Raw genomic sequence first — 21,486 nt, forward strand, 5'->3', positions numbered from 1 at the left:
ATACCTTTAAATATCTAAGTGCCTAAGTCACTTTTGAAAATGGAACCCAGGGCTTTTGTTTTGGTTCTGAAAAAAATGTATTAAGGCAAAGTTACAATAAAATGTTAATATACATCATGCATTATTATTACTTTTTCAGGCTCAGGTTAATATTCAAAGAACCTGGCTAAAGATTCTGGCTTGCTGGCTGGAGAGTCCTCTTCTGGGTACACTACTAAGTGTGACCAAATTTCTCAATACCTATCCTCCTTTTGGCACTTCTCTTGTGTACGTACTTGGTGTGAAAGTTTTTCTATTACAAGGACAGTCCATATTTTACTATACCACAATTCTATAGGAAGAGAAGTCACATTTTTTCTAATAATGTGCAATACAAAGTCTTGCTACTAACAACAAAAATAAATTGATTTGTTGTTCTGTTTAAAATGTAGATCCTTTCTGGAGCATTTAGTAAGCAGGTCAGGGGATCTCTAGGAAGCTGGTATTTTGTCGGAAGATGAATCTCTTTAATAATTTCCTCCCAAAATGGTATAATTCCTGGACACAAACACCACATGTGCAAGTCTGTTCCTCTTTTCCTGCAGCTCCTCCACTTTTGAAAATGTTATCCTGGATCTTTTCTTATGCCAAATAAAGCTGTGAGAACCTTTTGCCCACGTTCAACAAAACCTCTTTTGGCATATTACTGTGTGTTGTCTGAGAGATAATGGAACTGTGGGATTTACTGTTCCTCATATACTGATTCCCCACAGATACTCTGCATGACCATGCCCAGTCAGTCTGCTGAGAATGTGACTCAACTTCATATAATCTCATCCTTCAGGATGAGAGAACGGTACAGATGGGATTTGTAGGAGCCTCACCACTGGCCTAACTCTGTTTCCATTGAAGTCACCAGTAAAACTCACATTCGCTTCAGTGTGAGCAGAGTTAAGCCAACTGGGAGTGCTTGTGAAAGCCCCACCCTATGTTCCTTCCACTTGTGCGTTGGAGCTATGTATGGAGTTGTGACACATTTCTGTCCTTCCGAGAGGTTGTTTCAGGTTCCCTGCTCTTTTTACTTTTCATCATTTTTGTTGTACATTTTTCCTATCATTTTGGCCCAGGCACAAGGATTAACTCATTCAGCCAGGCAGACCTGGCCTCGCGCAGCATCCAGTACCTCCACACCAGTGAGGCAGAGAAGCATGCTGATGCGTTCACCTTCTCCGTCTCAGATGGAGTGAATGAGGTAGGTCTGAGCACGTGGCTCTCTGAGTTGATGCAGACGGTCGATTCTGGACTGATCGACGTGCTGGGAGTAAATTCCCCTGATGTCGTAGGGGAGACATAGTTACACCAAAAAAATTAAACGAAACAAGCTTTGCCTCCCGAGCTTATAATTTAGCATTGGCATGTACTCCTGCTATTCGTACGGACGGAGGTCAGATGTGTCACCAAGGGAACACATTTAGTGTGTGAGGTGTAGGTAGGGTGACCAGACAGCAAGTGTGAAAAATCGGGACGGGGGTTGGGAGGTAATAGGTGCCTATGTAAGAAAAAGCTCCAAAAATCGGGTCTGTCCCTATAAGATCGGGCGACATCTGGTCACTCTAGGTGGAGGGGAGTAGTGGCAGAGGGGTAGCAGGGTGACATAGAGTTCAGGACGCCTGAAGAAAGCATCACAAACACTCTTTTATACACAATCTGCAGCATTACCTATGAGCTGTCCCCATTGGCTCTTCATAACATCGTTGCTTCCATTCAGACACATCCCGAGTAGAACATATTCGTCAGAAAAGGTCTGTTTTTCTTTCTCTCCCAGGTCACTCAGACGTTTGACATCACCATAACCCCAGTGGATGACTCCTTGCCTGTGGTGCAGAGTCCTGGGATGCGGGTGCAGGAAGGGGTGAGAAAAACCATCACGGAGTTTGAGCTGAAAGCCACAGATGCCGACACGGAGGTAAGGCGCGCATTGCTTCCACATCCTCTCTCCCCTGTGCTGTTGCGCAGCGGCGTTTATACTCGGAGGGATTCAAACTAATGTCTTTCCTCCCAATACATACTCTGTGTGACCACAGGGACTAGACAGCTTCAGACAAACAGCTGGGAGGAGGGTATGTCTGAATAAAGGTCTGGGGTAGGTCTGAGGTAGGGAATTATGTCTGAATAAAGCCAAGTCTTGGCTCGAAAAATGTCATACTTCATTTCTTGTGTCTCCCTTCTATGGGTAGCAAAGAAAACCCATCATTGGGCTAGGACCTAACATCCCTCTGCCCCATCTCCTCTATAAACCTTGCAGGCTCTATCTCTTCTCAGCTCAGCTTAGCTTGGCACAAATGAAGGGGATAGATGCAAGTCACCTTTCTTCAGTCCCTTCTCCTGGGTCTCACTAGGAGCTAAGCAAGCCCAGGGCACAAGTTAAAGCAGCCACAGGGCTGCTGTAACTGACATGGCCTAGACTTGTAATGCTGAAGCATTTCTACGAGGGGGGCGTAGAGCTGGCTCTGATGACTTCACTTAAAACAGAGAAGTCCCCAGCTGCCTCATCTGGGCACAATGGGAACTTATGCTGGGCCAAGCACCTGGCTTCTGAGTGTGTCATTCCTTAACCTGAGCCGTGGGACCATGTCCCGTGGCCATGGCAACAGTCTTTCACTGACAGAATAAGCAACTTGCACTTTTCTGCAAAAGGAATGAGCGTGTTTGCATGCTACGATTGCATGAAGTATGGCCAGGGAGACAGCTATCAGACTAGGTGAACCTATGGTCCAATCTAGCCCGACTGACTCTCATGTGACCACTGTTGATGTCCTCATGGAGACAGTGACATTGGGAAAGAGTGGTTGGCACAGTAGTGCCAGCATGCGGAGCTGTCTCAGTGCCCAGCGGCTCTTCTTTACTTCTTTGAACTCTTGTACTTGGAAAGAAGACAGATGAAAAGGTAAAACCCAGTCGTATCCGTCTCCAGCTTTGTTGACCCGAATAACCCACCACTCCCGCAAGGATATTTTACCAGCTTTGCCACCTTCCCCACCAACCCCTTTCCTCTGGACAGGCCGAATCGGTTACATTCACCATCGTGCAGCCTCCTCGACACGGTCTGATTGAACGCACCAACGACGGGCAGCACTATCGCCAAACGGCCACCTTCACGATGGACGACATCTACCAGAACCGGGTCTGCTACAGCCACGACGGCAGCAACTCCTTGAAGGATCGCTTCACCTTCACAGTGTCTGATGGGACCAATCCCTTTTTCATTGCCGAGGATGGAGGGAAGGAGGTAAGGGAGAATGGAGGGGGGAGAGAAAGATTTCCTAGAAGTGATGTAAACCTCCCTGAAAGTGTCCAGTGGCACTTGGCTGTTGCATTTGATACTTTTGGGGCCAAATCCTCAGTGAGTGTAAATTGGCAGAACTCCATGACGTTAATGGTTGTTTGACGGCTGGTGTTCCACCATGTCCTTGTGTGCTAGTGCAGTGCTTGGACCGTGTGTGTGTGTGTGTGTGTGTGTGTGTGTATTCTAGGTGTTGTGCACTTTATGATTTTTAAGCATATTTTGTGTGCGCGTGTGTGTATGCACGCGGACATGCGCTGACATTATGCAGATTGTTGAGTTTGGTGGAGCAATGTGAATTTACAGTCACTGAGGATCTGACCCAAAATTTAAAAAAAGCACCGAAATCCATGGAGCTACATCGATTTGTGCTAGCTGAGGATCGACTATCCCGACGCAGTTCTAGAGCTCTTGCAGTATCGTGCGGAGTATTAGCCTTGTGCTTTGCCCAGCTGCACGTTTCAATGTAATCTTAAATCATCTAGTCCAGGGGTGGCCAACCTGTTGCTCCGGAGCCACATGCAGCTCTTCAGAAGTTAATATGCGGCTCCTTGGACAGGCACCGACTCCGGGGCTGGAGCTACAGGCGCCAACTTTCCAATGTGCCGGGGGGTGCTCACTGCTCAACCTCCTGCTCTGCGACAGGCCCTGCCCCCCACTCCACCCCTTCCTGCCCCCTCGCCTGAGCCTGCCATGCCCTCGCTCCTCCTCCCTTCCCCCCAGAGCCTCCTGCACGCCACGAAACAGCTGATCAGGAGGTGCAGGGGGAGAGGCTGATCAGCGGGACTGCCAGTGGGTGGGAGGCGCTGGGAGTGGGGGGAGACTCATGGGGGGTTGCTGATGTATTACTGTGGCTCTTTGGCAATGTACATTGGTAAATTCTGGCTCCTTATCAAGCTCAGGTTGGCCACCCCGACCTAGTCCATTCAAATGGCTGAGACAAAAGAGGAAAGATTTTTTGCATCTTCACTAATGTAAAGAAATGGCGCTACCGACCGCAAAGTGCGGCAGTGCTCTAGACAGCCAGCCTCAAGTTGAATAGCAGCAAATACTGTCTGCCATTGCAGTATCGGCACTGGGTATTCTTCTGTCAATTATGTACTCGCTCACCTGTCTCAGGGCGGTGAGGCTTTCTTGGCTTTCCAGCCTTTCAGACAGGTAGAAGCTCTCAGAAGACAAGAAATCGATCTGATCTATTGAAATCAATAGAGTATTCTACGTTCCACCAGCTGAGGACCTGGCCCATGATATTTCAGTGCTGAGACTGCACAGCAGGCAGAGGGGTTATTGCAGGCTCTGAGGGAGAGGGGAGTTGTACTAGTGAGAAATGGAAAGTGTCTTTTTAAAGAATGGAAACAAAACATCCCGGAACAGACAGCGCTGTGAAATCACAATGCAGCAAAATTTAGCTTTGCCGCTGTGAGAGACAGTCATTAAATCCCAAAGGCTGAAACCATGGAGTATTAATTTAATTAGCATCCTCTTTTGTTGGTTATTCTTTTCCCACTTCTTCTGCCTAACGGATATTTGGGATAAAAAGACCCCAATTGTCCCTGAAGCCATAAGTCTCTGAAACATACGTTCCAAATGCATTTTCAATATAGATTTGTGAGCATTTCAGGAAACACTTCACAAGATTTTTTTTATTAATTGGTTTCAACATCTGTTGATAATCATCAAAATAAGGGTAACAGCAGAGCAAATTATTTATATTACAGTAATAGCGACCTCATTGTGCTAGGCAGTGCATAGTAAGAGACAGACCCTGCCCTGGAAGAATTTACAATCTAAATAGATCAGACAGAAGTAACATATTTAGTTGGGGATTGGTCCTGCTTTGAGCAGGGGGTTGGATAGATGACCTCCTGAGGTCCCTTCCAACCCTGATATTCTATGAACAGACAGGAGCTCTTTGGGGTGAGATTTTCAGTAGCACTCAGCATGGGTGTACCTCTGTTTAACTTGAAAACAATGGTGGGAGTTTTATCATTGACTTATAATATATGGAGGTATACCTATCTCATAGAACTGGAAGGGACCCTGAAAGGTCATTGAGTCCAGCCACCTGCCTTCACTAGCAGGACCAAGTACTGATTTTGCCCCAGATCCCTAAGTGTCCCCCTCAAGGATTGAACTCACAACCCTGGGTTTAGCAGGCCAATGCTCAAACCACTGAGCTATCCCTCCAGTGGGTGAAAGAGTTAGGCCAAAGCTGATTGTTTTGGAAATCCCCCCCAGCATCTGTGTTTGGTCTGATTCATCATGTAAGCTCTTCAGGGCACGGACCACGCCCCCTTCCGTGAAACATCTGGAATGTCCGTAGTGATAGATCAATAAACGACACCTCCGGCATTTCATGCTAAGCAATTATGTGTATGAGGCATAAATGGCCACCTCTGTGTCGGGACTCTTGCTTAGATGGTGACAGCAGCACCGCAGCGGTTCAAAGTGGACATTCTCCCGGTGGATGATGGGACTCCCAGAATTGTCACCAACTTGGGCCTGCAGTGGCTGGAGTACATGGATGGCAAGGTAACCGCTTGAGTTCAGCTTTGCTAAAACCAGCCTGATTATGTTCCTGAAAGAAGGGAAAGAGGGAGGGGAGCAACAGGCACAAGAAAATCCAGAATGTCTCATCACTTCTCTTTCAGTGATGGGAGTAACGAAAACCCGAGTACCCATCTAGGGAAATGCGTAAGGATGACAGAGGGCAGGTTGGAATCAATGTACTGTGGTGGGAAGGGATGTGGTAAAGGTACCTCATAGAGATACTACCAGGGGAGGGGCTAAACCCATCTCCTGAGAAGTCTCCCCAGACAGCCAGCACTCTGTAATGTGGAAGGATAGCTATACGGGTGTTCCCCACTGGAGTACGGACGAGCCTCATTGGCACCAGGAGGCTGATTATTTGCAGGCATGACATCGACAGAGCAAAATCGGATGGACTTAGTAGAAGTTCCAGGGAGATTCCTTTTACTCTCGGACTGCATGATGACTGAAGTAAACCTTTTTTGGGTGGTGTTGTGCCAGCAATGGCTGAAACTGTCTTCCCTGATGGGCCTCAAAAGGAATGATTCCAATATGTTTGTCAATGCAGAGATTTCTTCCCCCCCATTAACTTTTGTTCGTTTTGCTGAATTCCAAATAGGATACAGGGACAGGCACACCTGACAGTACTTTGAGGAGTCAGTGTAAGTTGCAAAGAAATACTCCAAATTATTCACAGCAAAATAGGTTCGCACGTTGTTAAGAGAAGGCTATTTCAGCTCCAAGTGCCTGACTTATTAAAAAGCATTGTGCAGGCATCAAAGAGTTTTATTGTCACAATTTTCCACTCACGTTGTTTTCTCTTAAGAAAACATAGAAGAAGTAGAGCTGGACTGAGGCACACGCGTGACAGGGCAATGAAAGAGGGTTAGCACCTGTTCACTAAAGCTGTGCAAAATGTTCTGAATAGAACCCAAAACTCCGGCCATTCTCAAAGCTTCAAGCATGCCTGAGCTGAGTTTCAACCAGCTGTGTTGAGAGGTTGTTTTCATGTAAAAACGTGAGGTTTGTCGTCGATTCAAGACAAGACCAGACCAGACCTGGCAATTTTGCACAAGTTTCCCTTTGTTCAAACCACAAACTCATATCAAAGCTAATCCGAATCTGAATCCTTTGCTTAAGGCACAAACAGGACTCCTCCGTCCCTGTCTATCCTGGGCTACTCCTTGCATGTCCTTTGTGTTGTTACGTTCCAGAGGTTTTCCCTCTCTAAGAGTATGTCTTCACTACCCGCGGGATCGGCGGGTAGCAATCGATCTATCGGGGATCGATTTATCGTGTCTCGTCTAGACGCGATGAATCGATCCCCGAACGCGCTCCCTGTCGACTCCAGAACTCCGCTAGGGCGAGAGGCGGAAGCGGAGTCGACAGGGGAGCCGCGGCCATCGATCCCGTGCTGTGAGGATGGGAGGTAAGTCGATCTAAGATACGTCGACTTCAGCTACACTATTCTCGTAGCTGAAGTTGCGTATCTTAGATTGATCCCCCCCAATGTAGACCAGCCCTAAGTAATGTTCAACAGATCAATTCTTTCAGTTGGCCGCCTAATCAGACCTGCTACGCAGCATCTCAGGAGTTGTGTAACCTCTTTGGTGTGGCTTTACTCCAGGCAACAAATCTGATCACCAAGAAGGAACTGTTGACTATGGACCCCGACACAGGGGACAAACAGCTGATCTATGAGATAACAACTGGACCCAGACATGGTCACGTGGAGAGCAAGCTGAAACCGGGGACAGCTGTGACTACATTTACACAAGGTAGGGTAGCAGGACTGCATTTTATTGACTTCGTCTTCACTTCTTTCCATTCCTCTTCACTATGTCATGATAGCTCATGTATGAAAGAAACGCAGACAGATTGATTCTGATGTGTAACATCCCTGACTTCAATGAAGTTATTGATTTACACCAGTGCCAAGAGAGTAGAATAAGGAAGGACGTTCTCTCCCAGGTCAGAAGGTTGGGAGGGGGATTTATTTAAAAAAAAAACTTTGATTTTTCTCTCAGTTAAAGAAATTAAATGTTTCCCATGGAGATGATCCTGAATCCAGATCCCAGTCATCTCAGCATTCAAGGCTGTTTGGAGCTGACGGTTTGGTTAGGGCCAGCCATAGATTTTGCACCTGGATCTGAACATGACCAAAGTCTGGGTGTGTTTGAATGTCAGGATTTGGGTTGTGCTCACCCAGGCTTTTTCACATATTTGAAATAGTATTTTATCCATCTCGAAGTATTTTGTTTTATGGCTGGATTTTTAAAAAAAGATTTCCAAGGTTTTTCAGCACTGATGACGGAGGCTTGCTGTTTTAAAGAGCTGCACTGTGCAAATAATTTCCCCCAGCAGTTTTTTTATAGATTAAGAGAGAGAAAATGTTTGGGATGCAGTTTACGGTATTTGCTGAAGTGCTAAAAATGCCTTCTGGAGATCTAGTTTCTGGTCTTTCTTGTCTTAACTTATGAAAAATGTTACCCTGGCTGGATAATGTGCTCCTGACTCTTCTGATTACCTTCTGCAAGACAGTTCATAGACTCATTGACTTTAAGGTCAGAAGGGACCATTATGATCTTCTAGTCTGACCTCCTGCACAACGCAGGCCACAGAATCTCACCCTCCCACTCCTGTAACAAACCCCTGACCTATGTCTGAGCTATTGAAGTCCTCAGCTTGTGGTTTAAAGACTTCAAGGTGCAGAGAATCCTCCAGCAAGTGACCCGTGCCCCACGCTGCAGAGGAAGGTGAAAAACCCCCAGGGCCTCTGCCAATCTGCCCTGGAGGAAAATTCCTTCCTGACCCCAAATATGGCGATCAGCTAAACCCTGAGCATGTGGGCAAGACTCACCAGCCAGACACCCAGGAAAGAATTCTCTGTAGTAACTCAGATCCCACCCCATCTAACATCCCATCACAGGCCATTGGGCATATTTGCCGCTAATAGTCAAAGACACAACTAATTGTTATAATTGCTAATCAGGGCTTGATAGTGCTACTGGGTAAAATTTCTCATTTACAAAATGGGCTTAGGCACTTGGGAGCCTAAACCTCCTGGAAAATAAGGTTTGAAAATGGGATGTAGGCTCCTAATTGACTTGGGTGCTTTTGAAAACTTTATTTTGTCTTTGTCTTCTTTGGCTGGGGGGAAGTTAGCCTTTTCAGGGCTGTGGTGACTTGCAAGGTGGAAGCAAGGAAGTAATTTGAACCTCAAAGTGCCTTCTCTGGTGCTCCCTTTGGAGACATAGCCTTACACAGCCCCTTAGACAGGATGAGCGTAAACCCTCCTGTGACATTACACCCCATATTCTTCATAGAAATATGGTTATGATATGAATATGGCATAACTAAGATATACTTTATGCAAGATGGCTCATGTAAGATACCATTGGAAAAGTTATGATTTACTGAATGCGATCATCCAATTTGTATGCATGTATCATTTCTGGATCTGAAGATAGGAATATTGACTATGTAACAATTACAACTGTGTGTATGTACTTGGGAAATGCCCACCAGACAGTAAGCAATCAGACCTAACGGGCCATTAGAAAAAGACAATGAGTCTTTGAAGATGTGGATCTCCTATTTGCCTGGCGTTCCTTCCTGTGGACATTGCAAATAAACTTGGTTTCATAATTGCTTTGACACTGCAAGGTCAGGTGGTAAGATCACCTGATACAAAATACCACCTTGGACACTGCTGGTACTTTTCCTCTGTAGGGGGATGGGGATCAAACAAAGGTTTCCCGCCTTAGGGCAAATCTTTTTTTAAGGCTGGGGAGGGGTTGATCTGGACTCTCCTCCATTGCCTACCCAAGAACAAGGACGGCTGAAAGTACTTGAAGAGACAAAGGAACTAACCTAAGGGGAAAGGCAGGGGTGAGTCCAGATTGAGACAGGGGTCCAGTCTGTAAGAAGAAATAACTGGAACTCTAAGCTACAGAAATTCTGCAACTTGCCTAAAATAACATTTAGGGGGAGAAATTACAGTTTCTTTAAGATCTTAAGCTTAGTAGGCGTGTTTTTTGTTTTATTTGCTCAGTAATCTGCTTTGTTCTGCTTGCTATCCCTTATAATCACTTAAAATCTGCCTTTTATAGTTAATAAGTTTGTTTTGTTTATTATTAAACCCAGTTTGTGCAATTTCTAACGTGGGGGGGGGGTGGCAAGAATTTGTGCATCTCTCTCTTCACATTGAGGGAGAGGGAGAATTTTTATGAGCTTGCGCTGTGCAGATCTTTCTATACAGCGTAAAACAATATACCTTTGGGTCTGCACTCCAAGGCAGGTGGACAGCTGAATGTTGGGGCAAGTCTCTTAAGCTGAGTCTTCCCAGAGCTGATCTCATTGTCTGTGTCTTTTTGCAGCTGGGTGTGGCCCTGCCTCTGTGTGTGCTAGAGGAAGCTTAAGAGCCTGGCTCAGCAAGACAGGGTAAAGGGGGCCCAGGCTGGTGGAACAGGCAGGGTCAGCGGATCCCAGTACATCAGGTGGCACCTTAAAGGGGGGCAACCTGTCGCACCTCCATCTAGCTCTTCATGTTTCTATTACAGTAAAACACAGAGGTGCCAGTCAAGAGCAAAGCCCCATTTTTGCCAGGCGCTGGGCAAACACAGTCAAGGTTTCTGTCTATCTCTTCTCATCAGAATTCCCCAGCCAAGTCTGTCCCATCTTGCGTAAAGTAAATCCAGGCTAACACAAAGGAAGAGACCCAATATTATTTTATGGGCAGAGGTCAAGGAGTCAATTTAATGTTATGGCAAAGCTCAGACGCTACTGCAGCGATACAGTGGCCTTAAAGGGACACACCAAAATACAGACCAGGGGATTTAATTAAATTCTTCTTAAGCAAATTTGTATTAAAATAGTCCCAGTCAAATTTAGATAAAAAAATCCTTTTTTTCTAAGTCGTGGAAGAAAAGATTAGATCGGTTTTTGGAGAGAGATGCAGCATGATTTCTGATGGCTCTTGGACTGGAGTGAATGACAAATAACCGTTAAAGCCATTAGAATTGCACCAGTGTCAAATTTGTGATCAGAATCAGGCCCATAGAGATGAATGCATACAGCTTGTACGTTGTTCACCTGTAAAACTGTCACTGAATGCCTGGATTGGCTCACTGAGAGTCTCTTCCCAACAGAGGATGTGAATCTGGGACTGATTCGGTACGTGTTGCTGGAAGAGAAGATTCAGGAAACCATGGATAGCTTTCAGTTTCTAGTGAAAGACAGCAAGCCCAACGTTGTCAGTGACAATGTCTTCCATATCCAGTGGTCTCTCATAAGTTTTAAATACACCAGGTAAGCTACCCTATGGGTTACAGCACTCATCTGACATACAGGGCCTTATTCAGAGGTGAGATGGGTGGGGTGGAAGTTAAGTTACACATCAATAAGTAGTTGGTGTAACTAAGAAGCTGAGGTGGCTACAAGGAGGTAGAAGATAGATTCTTAGACTCACTTCGGATTTTGGCCCATGGTTTTCATGGAGCAGTGCTGGGAAGTGGCCTGGGCCTGGTATATGAGAATAATCCCATACGGATAGATCATCATCATTTATTAGTATATCTCAGTAGCGCCCAACAGTCCCAATCACGTCCGAGGCCCCATTGTGCTACACATGAGTAAAGGTCAGTCCCAAATGATGATTCAGTCCTACAATGAAGCCATATAGAACCCAGTAGTTTCAGCTGAGAAATTACTATGAGTGTGTATGGAGAGAGCATAATAATACCCAGCTCTTACACCGCACTTTTCATCAGTAGATCTCATAGTGCTTTACAAAGGAGGGCAGTGTCATTTGTCCCAGTTTACAGGTGGGGAAACTGAGGCACGGAGATGCAATGACTTGCCCAAGGTAACCTACAGGCCAGTGGCAGAGCCAGAAAGAGATCTCCCAAGTCCCAGTCCAGTAGCCTAATCACTAGGACACACTGCCTGTGCATGACAGTGTGGAGTATAGCGTTTATCTGCCTGAGTTTGGGATGGCTGCAGATCTGATGTGTTACCTTTGTGATGAGTGGGAGTAGCACCCACATATCTAAGATCAAAGTTTGCCTCCTTATGTTTGTCAGTCCCTTACTGTGTCTCCAGATCTCACCTCCTTGAAGGCATGAATTAGACTGGATTAGGGCTTGCTTAGTATCACTAAAAACATATAAGGCTCATGGTCTGTTCAATTCCGATTCTTATACCACGCTCATCACCTTAGTACCTGAACAGCTTCCAGTTGTGCGTTAAGTGACGTGCCTAACGTATCTCCCATGTTTGCGTTGTGTACGTTCCCAGCTACAATGTCAGTGAGAAGGCTGGCTCTGTCAGCGTAACAGTGAAGAGGATCGGTAACCTCAATCAATATGCCATTGCCCTGTGCCGCACGGAGCAAGGAACTGCCACCTCCAGCATCAGTTCAAAGCCAGGACAGCAGGACTACGTAGAGTATGCAGGCCAGGTGGGTTGAGAAATTCTATCTGGAAGGACGATATATCCCCAGAAATAGCCCTGCGGAAACCTAACATAGTGAATCAGACCGCGTGTTGTTTATTTGCCTGCACCTGATCTGTGTACCCCTGAGGATGTCTGGACTCTGCTGTTTCATCCTTTTACCTTAGCTGTTATAGCCCTGCTTCACAAATCTGAGACATGTGCGGGAGGAGAAGAAGGAAGTGGCGGAGTTCAACATCTCACCATAGAATAAGCCCATGGATTGCACTGTGTAACATTAGAAGGACACTGCTCACGTTGGCGGAGTGGTAAATAATGATGAGGACAGGCTGCATTACAACAAAATGCATTTTAATGCAGCCAGATGTAAGGTCCCATATTCTTTCTTCCTAGATGTAGGTCACACGTATAGAAAGAGGGACTGTCCTGGAAAGCAGCGACTGAAAAGGACTTTGGGGTCTGTGAAGGGGTCGGCTCACTGCTGGCACCTCCTCATGGTCGGGGATGGTGTGACAACTCATTCTTCATTGGGGTCTGCAGCCAGTGGCTGCCCTGCCACTCCAGTGCCTTGCCTCTTCTTGTGACATGGCCCTCCATCCAGGTCACTTCTGGGGTAGTCCATAAACAAAAACAAGGGGAATTAACACACGCAAACTAAGTTAATGGGAGAGAGGGAGGAGCACCTCTCTGTCAGGGTGAATCAGGATCAGGCCCTCCCTTCCCTTAGACAGGGACCTTCAGGCAGTTGTGGTCAGGGAAGCTCCTGCCTTCTCTTATTTATCCTCAGGAGCTGCGGGTCGAAGGTCTGTTCTTGTCCTTGCACGGCCCACAAATGAGCTGTTCTGCTCCAGCCTGTACGTGCCTTTGCAGGTGTGGCGGGGTTGGGCTGGCTGAGCCCAGAGCAGCTCCTTAACCCCCTTGTTGTCCAGTGTGGGGTATGTCTACCCCATCACAGGGTCATAGTGAACAAACAACTCAGACATGAGCTCCCAGCGCAATGCTGTGGAAAAAGGGCTAAAGCAATCCTTGGCTATATTGACTGGGGAATAGTAAGTGGAGTTAGGGGAGATGATTTTGCCTCTGTATATCGTGCTGGTGAGACCAGGACTGGTCAGATTAGATGCACTAATGGTCCCTTCTCATCTTCAGATCTTTGACTCTAATGTTCAATGCCAAATTCCTTAATTTAAATTTGTTTTTAAAATGTCAGTTTGAGACCCCTCTGACATCAGTTTGTCATCCGTGGACTTGCTCCTGATTTTCAGGCCTAAATTGGCTTTAGCTATTACTTACTAATGTAATAGAAATATATTTATGACTTTAAAAATAATTCTGTGAAACCAGTTTTTTTGAAATTCAAGTAATTCTCTGCAGTGTTGTCATCCTAAACAACTTCAACTTTCCGTTAGCACATGAGCGCCAAAAACTGAAAGTGATCAGTCAGTTTTCATCATCTAAACTTCATGGACTACAAAAAAACCCACCTTAGTAAAATAAGTGGTAAAAACATGAAGTAGACTTTTAGATGACTTCAGTTTTAAGAATCTAAGGTGTTTCTGAGCCTCTAGGTGAGAGGACATTCTTTTAAAGTATGAGTTTTATGTTGACAGGGTCCCTGTAAGGGAATATTCTGCAAGATCGTGTCTAATATAGGCTTGCCTAGATTCTGATCTCATTCACGCTGGTGTAAATCAGGAGAAACTCATTAAAGTAAATGGAATTACTCAAGCATAAAACTAGTGTGAGGTCAGAATCAAGGGGCCTGATTCTCCAGTGCCTTTTGCCTTGTGTAGTTGTTTACCCCTGTGCAAAGCACTAGGAAGAGAGAGTGGTAGAGATTTGCATTCACTTTGTACATCTGCATTCACTGTAGGTGACTGAACAAGGGGCAATTCAGTGAAGAACTGAGCTCAGGAGCTCCCAAGAGCTCTGATCCAAACCCCACTGAGGTCACTGGGAGTCTTTCCTTTGACTAGAGGGCTTTGGATCGGGTCCCAGGAGAACAAAAGTAAAGCATAGCTCTGAGACATACCAGGGCAATTAAAGTTCTGTGATTATTAGCAAAGATTCAGGGCATCCGTTCTTTCCAGAGGGGAACAGGGAGGGTTTCTGCATTTGCGGCTGCAAGCCCACACGTACACCCCTTGTGGTTCACTTCCTTGCAGGTGCAGTTTGATGAGTGGGAGGACACCAAGGCCTGCATCATTGCTATCAGTGATGATGACGTCTTTGAGAACACGGAGAGCTTCACCGTGGAGCTCAGCATGCCAGCCTATGCCCTGCTGGGGGAGATCACCCAGGCCAAAGTCATCATCAACGACACAGAGGATGAACCCACTCTGCAGTTTGACAGGAAGACTTACCATGTCAACGAGAGTGCTGGCTTTCTGTCCGCACCCATTGAAAGGAAAGGTTTGTAGTATTAGCTATAATAACAACGATAATGATCTAACAATGATACTAGCTCAGCACAGGAGCTAACGGTGCTTTACCAACACTAACTAAGATTTGAAATTCCATTGTGTGGTGATAGGCCCATTTTATAGATGGGTAAACTGAAACATACAGAGATTACATGACAAGGTCCTACAATAAATCAGTGACGGAGTCAAGAAGGCAACGTGGAAGCCCCGATCCCCAAATTCCTGCTTTCACCATTGGCCAACACTAGAGCAAACACATCAGTTGTGAGCAATAACAGGATTTATCTCTCTAGTGCAAAATTAGTGCCTTCTGTGTCACGGGAGATAACAGTAGAACTTGCTGCTACATTCAGAGTCTTTAGTCCCATCTCTGACGTTGCTTTTGATGATAGAATTTTAAAACATAAAAGTGTTCAGTTGGCATTTTTATTGATTGAGATGTTGGTCCCAATCCTGCAGCCTCTTTTCACAAGAGTAGAAGTACAACAAGGACTGTTTACATGAGGAAGGGTGGCAGGAATGGGCCTCTTGTGCTTGTCTGGACTCAGTTTTCTCTCATCTGGCTCCATTGCTCTTTGAAGTTAGCAGGTTTTCCCAGCTTTTAAGCGAGTCGATCTTCCCTTCTGGTGGGCAGATATCAGAGCTCAAAAAGAGAGGGGAAAAACGGAGTTACTTCCTTTCTTTTTAAAAATGTAGCATTATCCACAGGGAAAAGGATATCTGAAAATAAAGGAAAGAGGGCAATGAGGATGGCCTGGTTTTCCTTTATAGATTCAATAATTGAGTTTAGGCCTGCTGTCTTAGGGCCCAGTCCAGCTCCTACTGAAGACAGAGGGAACAGAAGGAAACCAGGATATCTGTTGGCTTCTTCCCTATGTTTTGGGTGCTGTACTTCCCTTGGAATGCAGTGTTGCTGCAGGTAGTAGGAGACATGCCCTCTTCAATCTCTGATTTCAGTCGAGTAGCAACAGAAGGCAACAGTTGGAGTTGAGTGTCCAGAGATTCAACTGGTTAAAAATATCAAAATGTTCTTTTGAATTCATGCTAGGCCAATTTCTGTATATGGTTAAGAGCAGAAGGAGTGTCCCTTTGAGAACACCCTTGCATAAATATTTTCCCCTTATTCCAGAAATTACAATGGATTGTAATTTGGATTACGATGTTTGAATGTCTGAATTTATCCAGTTTGTCGGAAATTATTTTCCTAATAAGTTTAGGAAACTCAGTTTCCACACAAGCATTCCTTTATCAGTTCAAAGGCCTCTTGGTGGTGACTGCACACAATGTACAAACATAAGCATATATATCTATATTCTATACCCAACAGCAATACAGTTATAATTACTGACCCAAATACTCTCAACAGGTCTAGGCCTGGGAGGTACCTTCCCATCATGCTATTTTCCAGAGGGGTAAGGAAAGGCACTCACAAAGAACCCCTAGGTACCTTGTTTTTTATATACTATGACAAACCACTGATGTCATGGCTGGTTATTGGACCTTAACTAAAGCTAGATGAGGGAGTTTTAGAGCAGAACCCTGCCCCTGGCTTGGTCAAGACAAGATTCCTGGTTGAGCCCCTTTCTTTTCAAGGTTTCCTCCTTATCTCATGTTGCTGTATTTCTTTCTAACTACTAAACTATGCATTTCTTTATAATAAACTAAACACACCCATTATTTCCTGCATCTGGTGCCCAATTCCCCGTGTTTTCTTTTTCTGTTACCTCAACCCACACCTTAAATGAGATAACACTGGTATGTTCAGGGAAACTACAAGTTTAATGCAAACAATCCCTCCTTCTTACTATTTTTTTTTTTTTTTTGGTCACATGCTTCAGGCCTATCACTTATGTTGAGATCCAAACTCAGTTTAAACCCAGAGTTCATTCAGGTCTAATGCGAGCCTATGTTCCTCCACAGCAAATGAAGCCTCATGTAATTTTCTGACAATAACACTTCTGTCCCCGTGGATGTTACATTGTAGGGGATGCCAGCAGCATCGTATCTGCTCTTTGCTACACCATCTCCAAATCTGCTAAAGGCAGCAGCCTTTACGCACTGGAGTCAGGGTCTGACTTTAAGTCTAGGGGGATGTCGAATGAGAACCGTGTTATTTTGGGGCCCGGTGTCACCATGTCAACCTGTGACATCAAACTGATCGATGACAGCGAATACGAGGAGGAGGAGGAGTTTGAAATTGCCCTGGCGGATGCCTCTAGTAATGCGCGCATAGGGAGCGTGGCTTCGGCCAAGGTGATGATCAGTGGCCCCAACGACGCCTCCACTGTGTTCCTGGGAAACGCAACTTTTACTGTCAACGAGGATGCAGGTAAGGGAGAGCAGTAATTCCACTGGGTCTGGGCTTGTTGTCACTGTGAGATACTTGCCGTGGAAACACTGCTTTACCAGTGGGGGTTGTAAAGAACTGAACCTTCCAACCAGATGTGTGCGGTGGAGGAAAAGGGCGGCAGCTATGGCACTTCCTCATCCTGCCCCACAAGTTAGAGCTGAGCTTTGGTTCTTACTGTCTGCAAGGCATTATCCTTTCTGTAGAGCCATGGACCGAGTCACGGTGAAGGAAAAGGGCAATGGCCCCTATTGACATTTCAGATGTGTGTTTTTCTCATGTCCAGCTAAGTTCTAATCATGGCTTTAATATGTGTTACTTCACCTCCAGGCACCATTGACATTCCAGTGATCCGGCATGGTACTGACCTCTCAACCCCCACCTCGGTGTGGTGTGCCACTCGGACTTCAGATCCACCCTCGGCCAGTCCAGGAATTGACTATATCCCCAGCTCCAAGAAAGTAGAGTTCAGGCCAGGCAGAACTGAGGAGGTATCGGACAACACACCCAGTGCTTAGATGGAGCAGATTTCAGTCTCTGTCTCTTATATAATCACTGTACTCACTGTTTTTGAATGTTAAATTTACTGCAGTTGTTTAGTTACAGAGGTTTGGGGACATTAAGAATAAAAGAGACATAAGTATTTTTTTTATAGATACAATTGATCCCACACCAATACAGCTGCATCAAGAGTCATTTTAATCAAATAAAGAAACACATAAATGGCAGAAGGAGTTGCCACAAACCTTCCCAAGCAACAGCCAAGAACAGCCTGATTTCCCATGTAAAATCCTCATTTCCAGACTGCAGGCTTTTACTGATGTTTCACTGCTACCTGGTGTTCCCCATCTGACTGTTATATCCACCTGTTCTCTCTTGCCATATCCTTCGATTGTAAGCTCTTTAGGGCAGGAGCCCTCTTTTCATTATGTGTGCGTAGCACCTACCACAGTGGGGCCCCGATACAAAAACTTAACATTAATTTTATAAAGCCCAGTGATACTCAGGGCCTGTTGGCCAAGTCACGTTGTTGATTTTGTCCCATTATGCCACAGAGTCTATGGAATCCCCAGTTATTCAGCCCATTACTAATCCTCCTCCATTTGTGGGCGGTCACAATTTGTAATGCTTAGAGAAGCTGAACGTCTCTGACTGTCTGTTTTATAGTGACCAAAAACATGCCAGGCACTTCACAGGACACATAGAAAGACAATGGTCCTGCCCCCCAAAAGCTTACAAGGGGATATCATAAAAGGCACAAATGGCAATTAAGCACCATACTCCCATTGACTTTCAGTGGGAATTAGGTGCCTTGTGCCTTTGAAAATCTCCTGTGCACCTTAAAATTCTAGACATGAGGGTGACAATTACAATAGTGAGGTGGAGCTGGGATGAGGAAAGGGGAGGGTTACAGCACAGTTACTCTCTGCTCGTATTGCTGAGTTACCTGCTAGGTTTGTTTTGAAGCCCCAGTAGCTGAAGCTGATGAGAAGGAAGATTGGTCTGGTGGTTGGGGCGCTAGCCGGGGACGTGGGAGATCTCTGTTCAATATCCACAGACTTCCTGTGCAACGGGGGGGCAAAGTCGCTTGGTGTCTTCATTCCCCATCTGTACAATGGGGATACCAGCACTGCCCTCCCTCACGGGAGTAGTGTGAGGATACACACATTAAAGATAGTGAGGCGCTTTGAGACTATGGTAATGGGAGCCCTATAAGCACCTACAATAGATAGATGAATCAGGCATTTTGGATTAATATAAATCTAGTCAAATCAAGTTGACATTCTGGTTAAAGAAGGTTCAGCTGAAAGAATCTCTCCAGGATAAAGGTAGAGCCTTACCCTTTGATACAATGTGCGTTATATGTGAGCAACAGTGTATTTGCATGAACTGTTGCTGTTTGTTCACTTAGAAGAGCCCACATTTAGTGACATTACTCAGATCACCTAAGGATGAATCCCAGGGTATTTTCTCTTTCTCACCAAAGGAGGATAACCGGTTTTATAACCTGGTTCTTTTACTTTTCCTCTAGTACTGCACCTTGACAATCCTGGACGATGCCCAGTACCCAGTGATTGAAGGGCTGGAGACGTTTGTTGTATACCTAAGCTCACCCCAGGGGGCTGAATTGACCAAACCTTTCCAAGCTATAGTGGCCATTAATGACACCTTCCAAGATGGTAAGCTATACAGTGAATCTATATCGAATCCATTCTAGCTCCTTCCTTTACATATTTCCCTCGTGTACTAAGAGAAATTGGAAAACACCCAGGATGCGTTTGATGACATCATGCAACACATTCATGTTACCTGTCCTTCATCGTTTCTTTGTCCTCAAGAAATTAAGGTCTGTGGAAGTGCAAAATAAACTTCCTATTTTCTCCTCCCATTTGGGGCCAGACTTTGTCACCCTTGCTCACAGTGAGTAGTGTCTTCCTTGTATGGTCCCATTGAAACCAGTCGTGCTTCATGAGAAGTCAGGCACTATTCAGTGTGGGTATGGGCATGAGAATCTGGCCCTTTTTTAGCAGCTGGGTTGAAGCTTACATGTATTCATTTCAACTCACAGTATTTTTCCTTTCTCCTGTGTTTTAAACATGATCCTGACCTCTGTGATTTTCTCCTTGGGAGGTATCTGCTTGCTAAAGAAATGCATCAGTCACATAACCCCAGAAAAACTGCTCTGTAATAACCTGTAATTGTCTCTGCTCCTGAACCGTCTGCTGAGATTTGTCCTCTTGGCTTCAGGCTTTTTCTACCCCTAGCCACAGAAGATGTCATGATTGCAATAATGCCCTAAGAACAATAACCTAAGTATTACCCATTCTTTGTATGTATCCCCAGCATTCAGTATGCATAACCGCTCAGACACATATACTTTAGGGCATGGTTAGTTCTCCGGTACGTGCAGAACAGGTGGTTACCTCAGGCAACAAAATATTAGGGAAAGCAAAATGTTCAGTAACTTTTTGTGTGGGTGACTCCAGGTTGGTAGGATGAGAGATTTGCTTCTTCATCAAGAGCAACAGAATCTCCAGTTCCCAGTGAGAGCAATGATCAGCTGCTTGGTTCAAGTCAAGAATACTCTTCGTGAGCACAGTTGACTGTCTAATCAGACATCTCCCGGCGTGACTATCAGCCCCACACGGTGGTACTTAAATACATTGCATGCTTGCGTTGGTCGCTATTTAGCTTTTATCACAGTACAGGTGTGGATGTTGTTGTGCCCTCTGCAGTACCCAACATGCAGTTTGGCAAGGACTGGTACGCTGTGAAGGAGAAGGAGGGTGTCCTGCACATTCCCATCATCCGCACCGGAGACTTGAGCTATGAGTCCTCTGTCAGGTGCTACACCCGCAGCCAGACAGCAGAAGTCATGGAGGACTTCGAGGAGAGGAGAAATGCGGAGGAGTCTCGCATCACTTTTTTGAAAGGAGAGAAGGCGAGTTAAACCTAACTGGGTTGGGGGAGGACCAAGAACAATCAGCAGAGTAGGTTTTGAAAAGCCGGATGTTCTCCTGGGCATTCTGTTGTTCAGAGGCTTTACCAGACCCCCTTTCGCAGAAGTAATACTTCAACTGCTTCGGATTAGCTATTGTTACTGTTCTGGAATTAAAAGATGAGTCCATGGAGAATCTGCATTTAACCATAAATATTAGTTACCACATAAAAAGCAAGGGTTGGGTATCAATAATACTTAGCATTACAGCTAATGCTTTTTGATTAGATCGTCTCGGAGTACACCCGAGGACCAGCTGTAGTGAGTAAGAAGTGCCATTTTTCCACAGCCACTTTTCATCATATAGCTGCACTTTGATGTCCACGCGGAGTTTCTAAGGCTTCTTTCATCATTTAATACACTGTGGTGTTAAATGCTAGGTAGTGAGGAAACACTAATCTTCCATTAAATTCAGAGGAATTATTCGAGTTAGTTGCTAGTCTTTAACTGATGGTGTACTTGTCTGTAGGTGAAGAACTGCACTGTCTATATCAATGATGACTCTGCATTTGAACCCGAGGAGCAATTCCGGATCTATCTCGGCAGTCCCCTGGGAAACCACTGGAGCGGAGCTAGAATCGGAAAGAATGACATGGCCACCATTACTGTCTCCAATGATGAAGATGGTAAGAGAGAATGGGCGACATTAGGAACTAGATGGAGCAGGTACAATTCCAGGGCAGTCAGTGGAATTTACACCAGGTCTGAATGTTAGTCATTATATGTAAACTGCCTCAAATTAAACGATTGACTTGTTGATCAGCGCTCCATTACATTGTATTAACTCACATTTAAAGTTGATTCTGAATCTCATGTTAGCGGTACACTGTGGCACATAGATAAAGGACCACTAATGCTAGACAAAACACAGCGTTAGCGTATTTGGAAAGGTCAGGTAAGCCAGCCTATGTGG

At 45.3% G+C, this 21,486-nt stretch overlaps 1 protein-coding gene across 17 annotated transcripts in view; it reads left to right on the forward strand.

The window, feature by feature from the left end:
• The window catches only part of FRAS1 (Fraser extracellular matrix complex subunit 1), a 293,322-nt gene that overhangs the window by 238,656 nt on the left and 33,180 nt on the right, over nt 1-21,486 (forward strand). For 12 of the 17 annotated variants that reach the window (XR_010601696.1, XR_010601695.1, XM_065597470.1 and 9 more), the window contains 13 exons: nt 1,107-1,231; nt 1,805-1,945; nt 3,041-3,268; nt 5,741-5,854; nt 7,479-7,629; nt 11,002-11,161; nt 12,149-12,311; nt 14,470-14,716; nt 16,712-17,056; nt 17,405-17,565; nt 19,107-19,254; nt 20,311-20,516; nt 21,043-21,199. Coding sequence is in view for 14 of the 17 variants with exons in the window: in XM_065597470.1 (XP_065453542.1) it covers nt 1,107-1,231; nt 1,805-1,945; nt 3,041-3,268; nt 5,741-5,854; nt 7,479-7,629; nt 11,002-11,161; nt 12,149-12,311; nt 14,470-14,716; nt 16,712-17,056; nt 17,405-17,565; nt 19,107-19,254; nt 20,311-20,516; nt 21,043-21,199 (2,346 nt within the window). In the remaining 3 variants the exon portion in view is untranslated. The other 5 variants (XM_065597474.1, XM_065597473.1, XM_065597475.1 and 2 more) reach the window with 5 other exon arrangements.

This window comes from Chrysemys picta, chromosome 5 (assembly GCF_011386835.1).
Source record: "Chrysemys picta bellii isolate R12L10 chromosome 5, ASM1138683v2, whole genome shotgun sequence".
NCBI classification, from domain to species: Eukaryota; Metazoa; Chordata; order Testudines; family Emydidae; genus Chrysemys; species Chrysemys picta.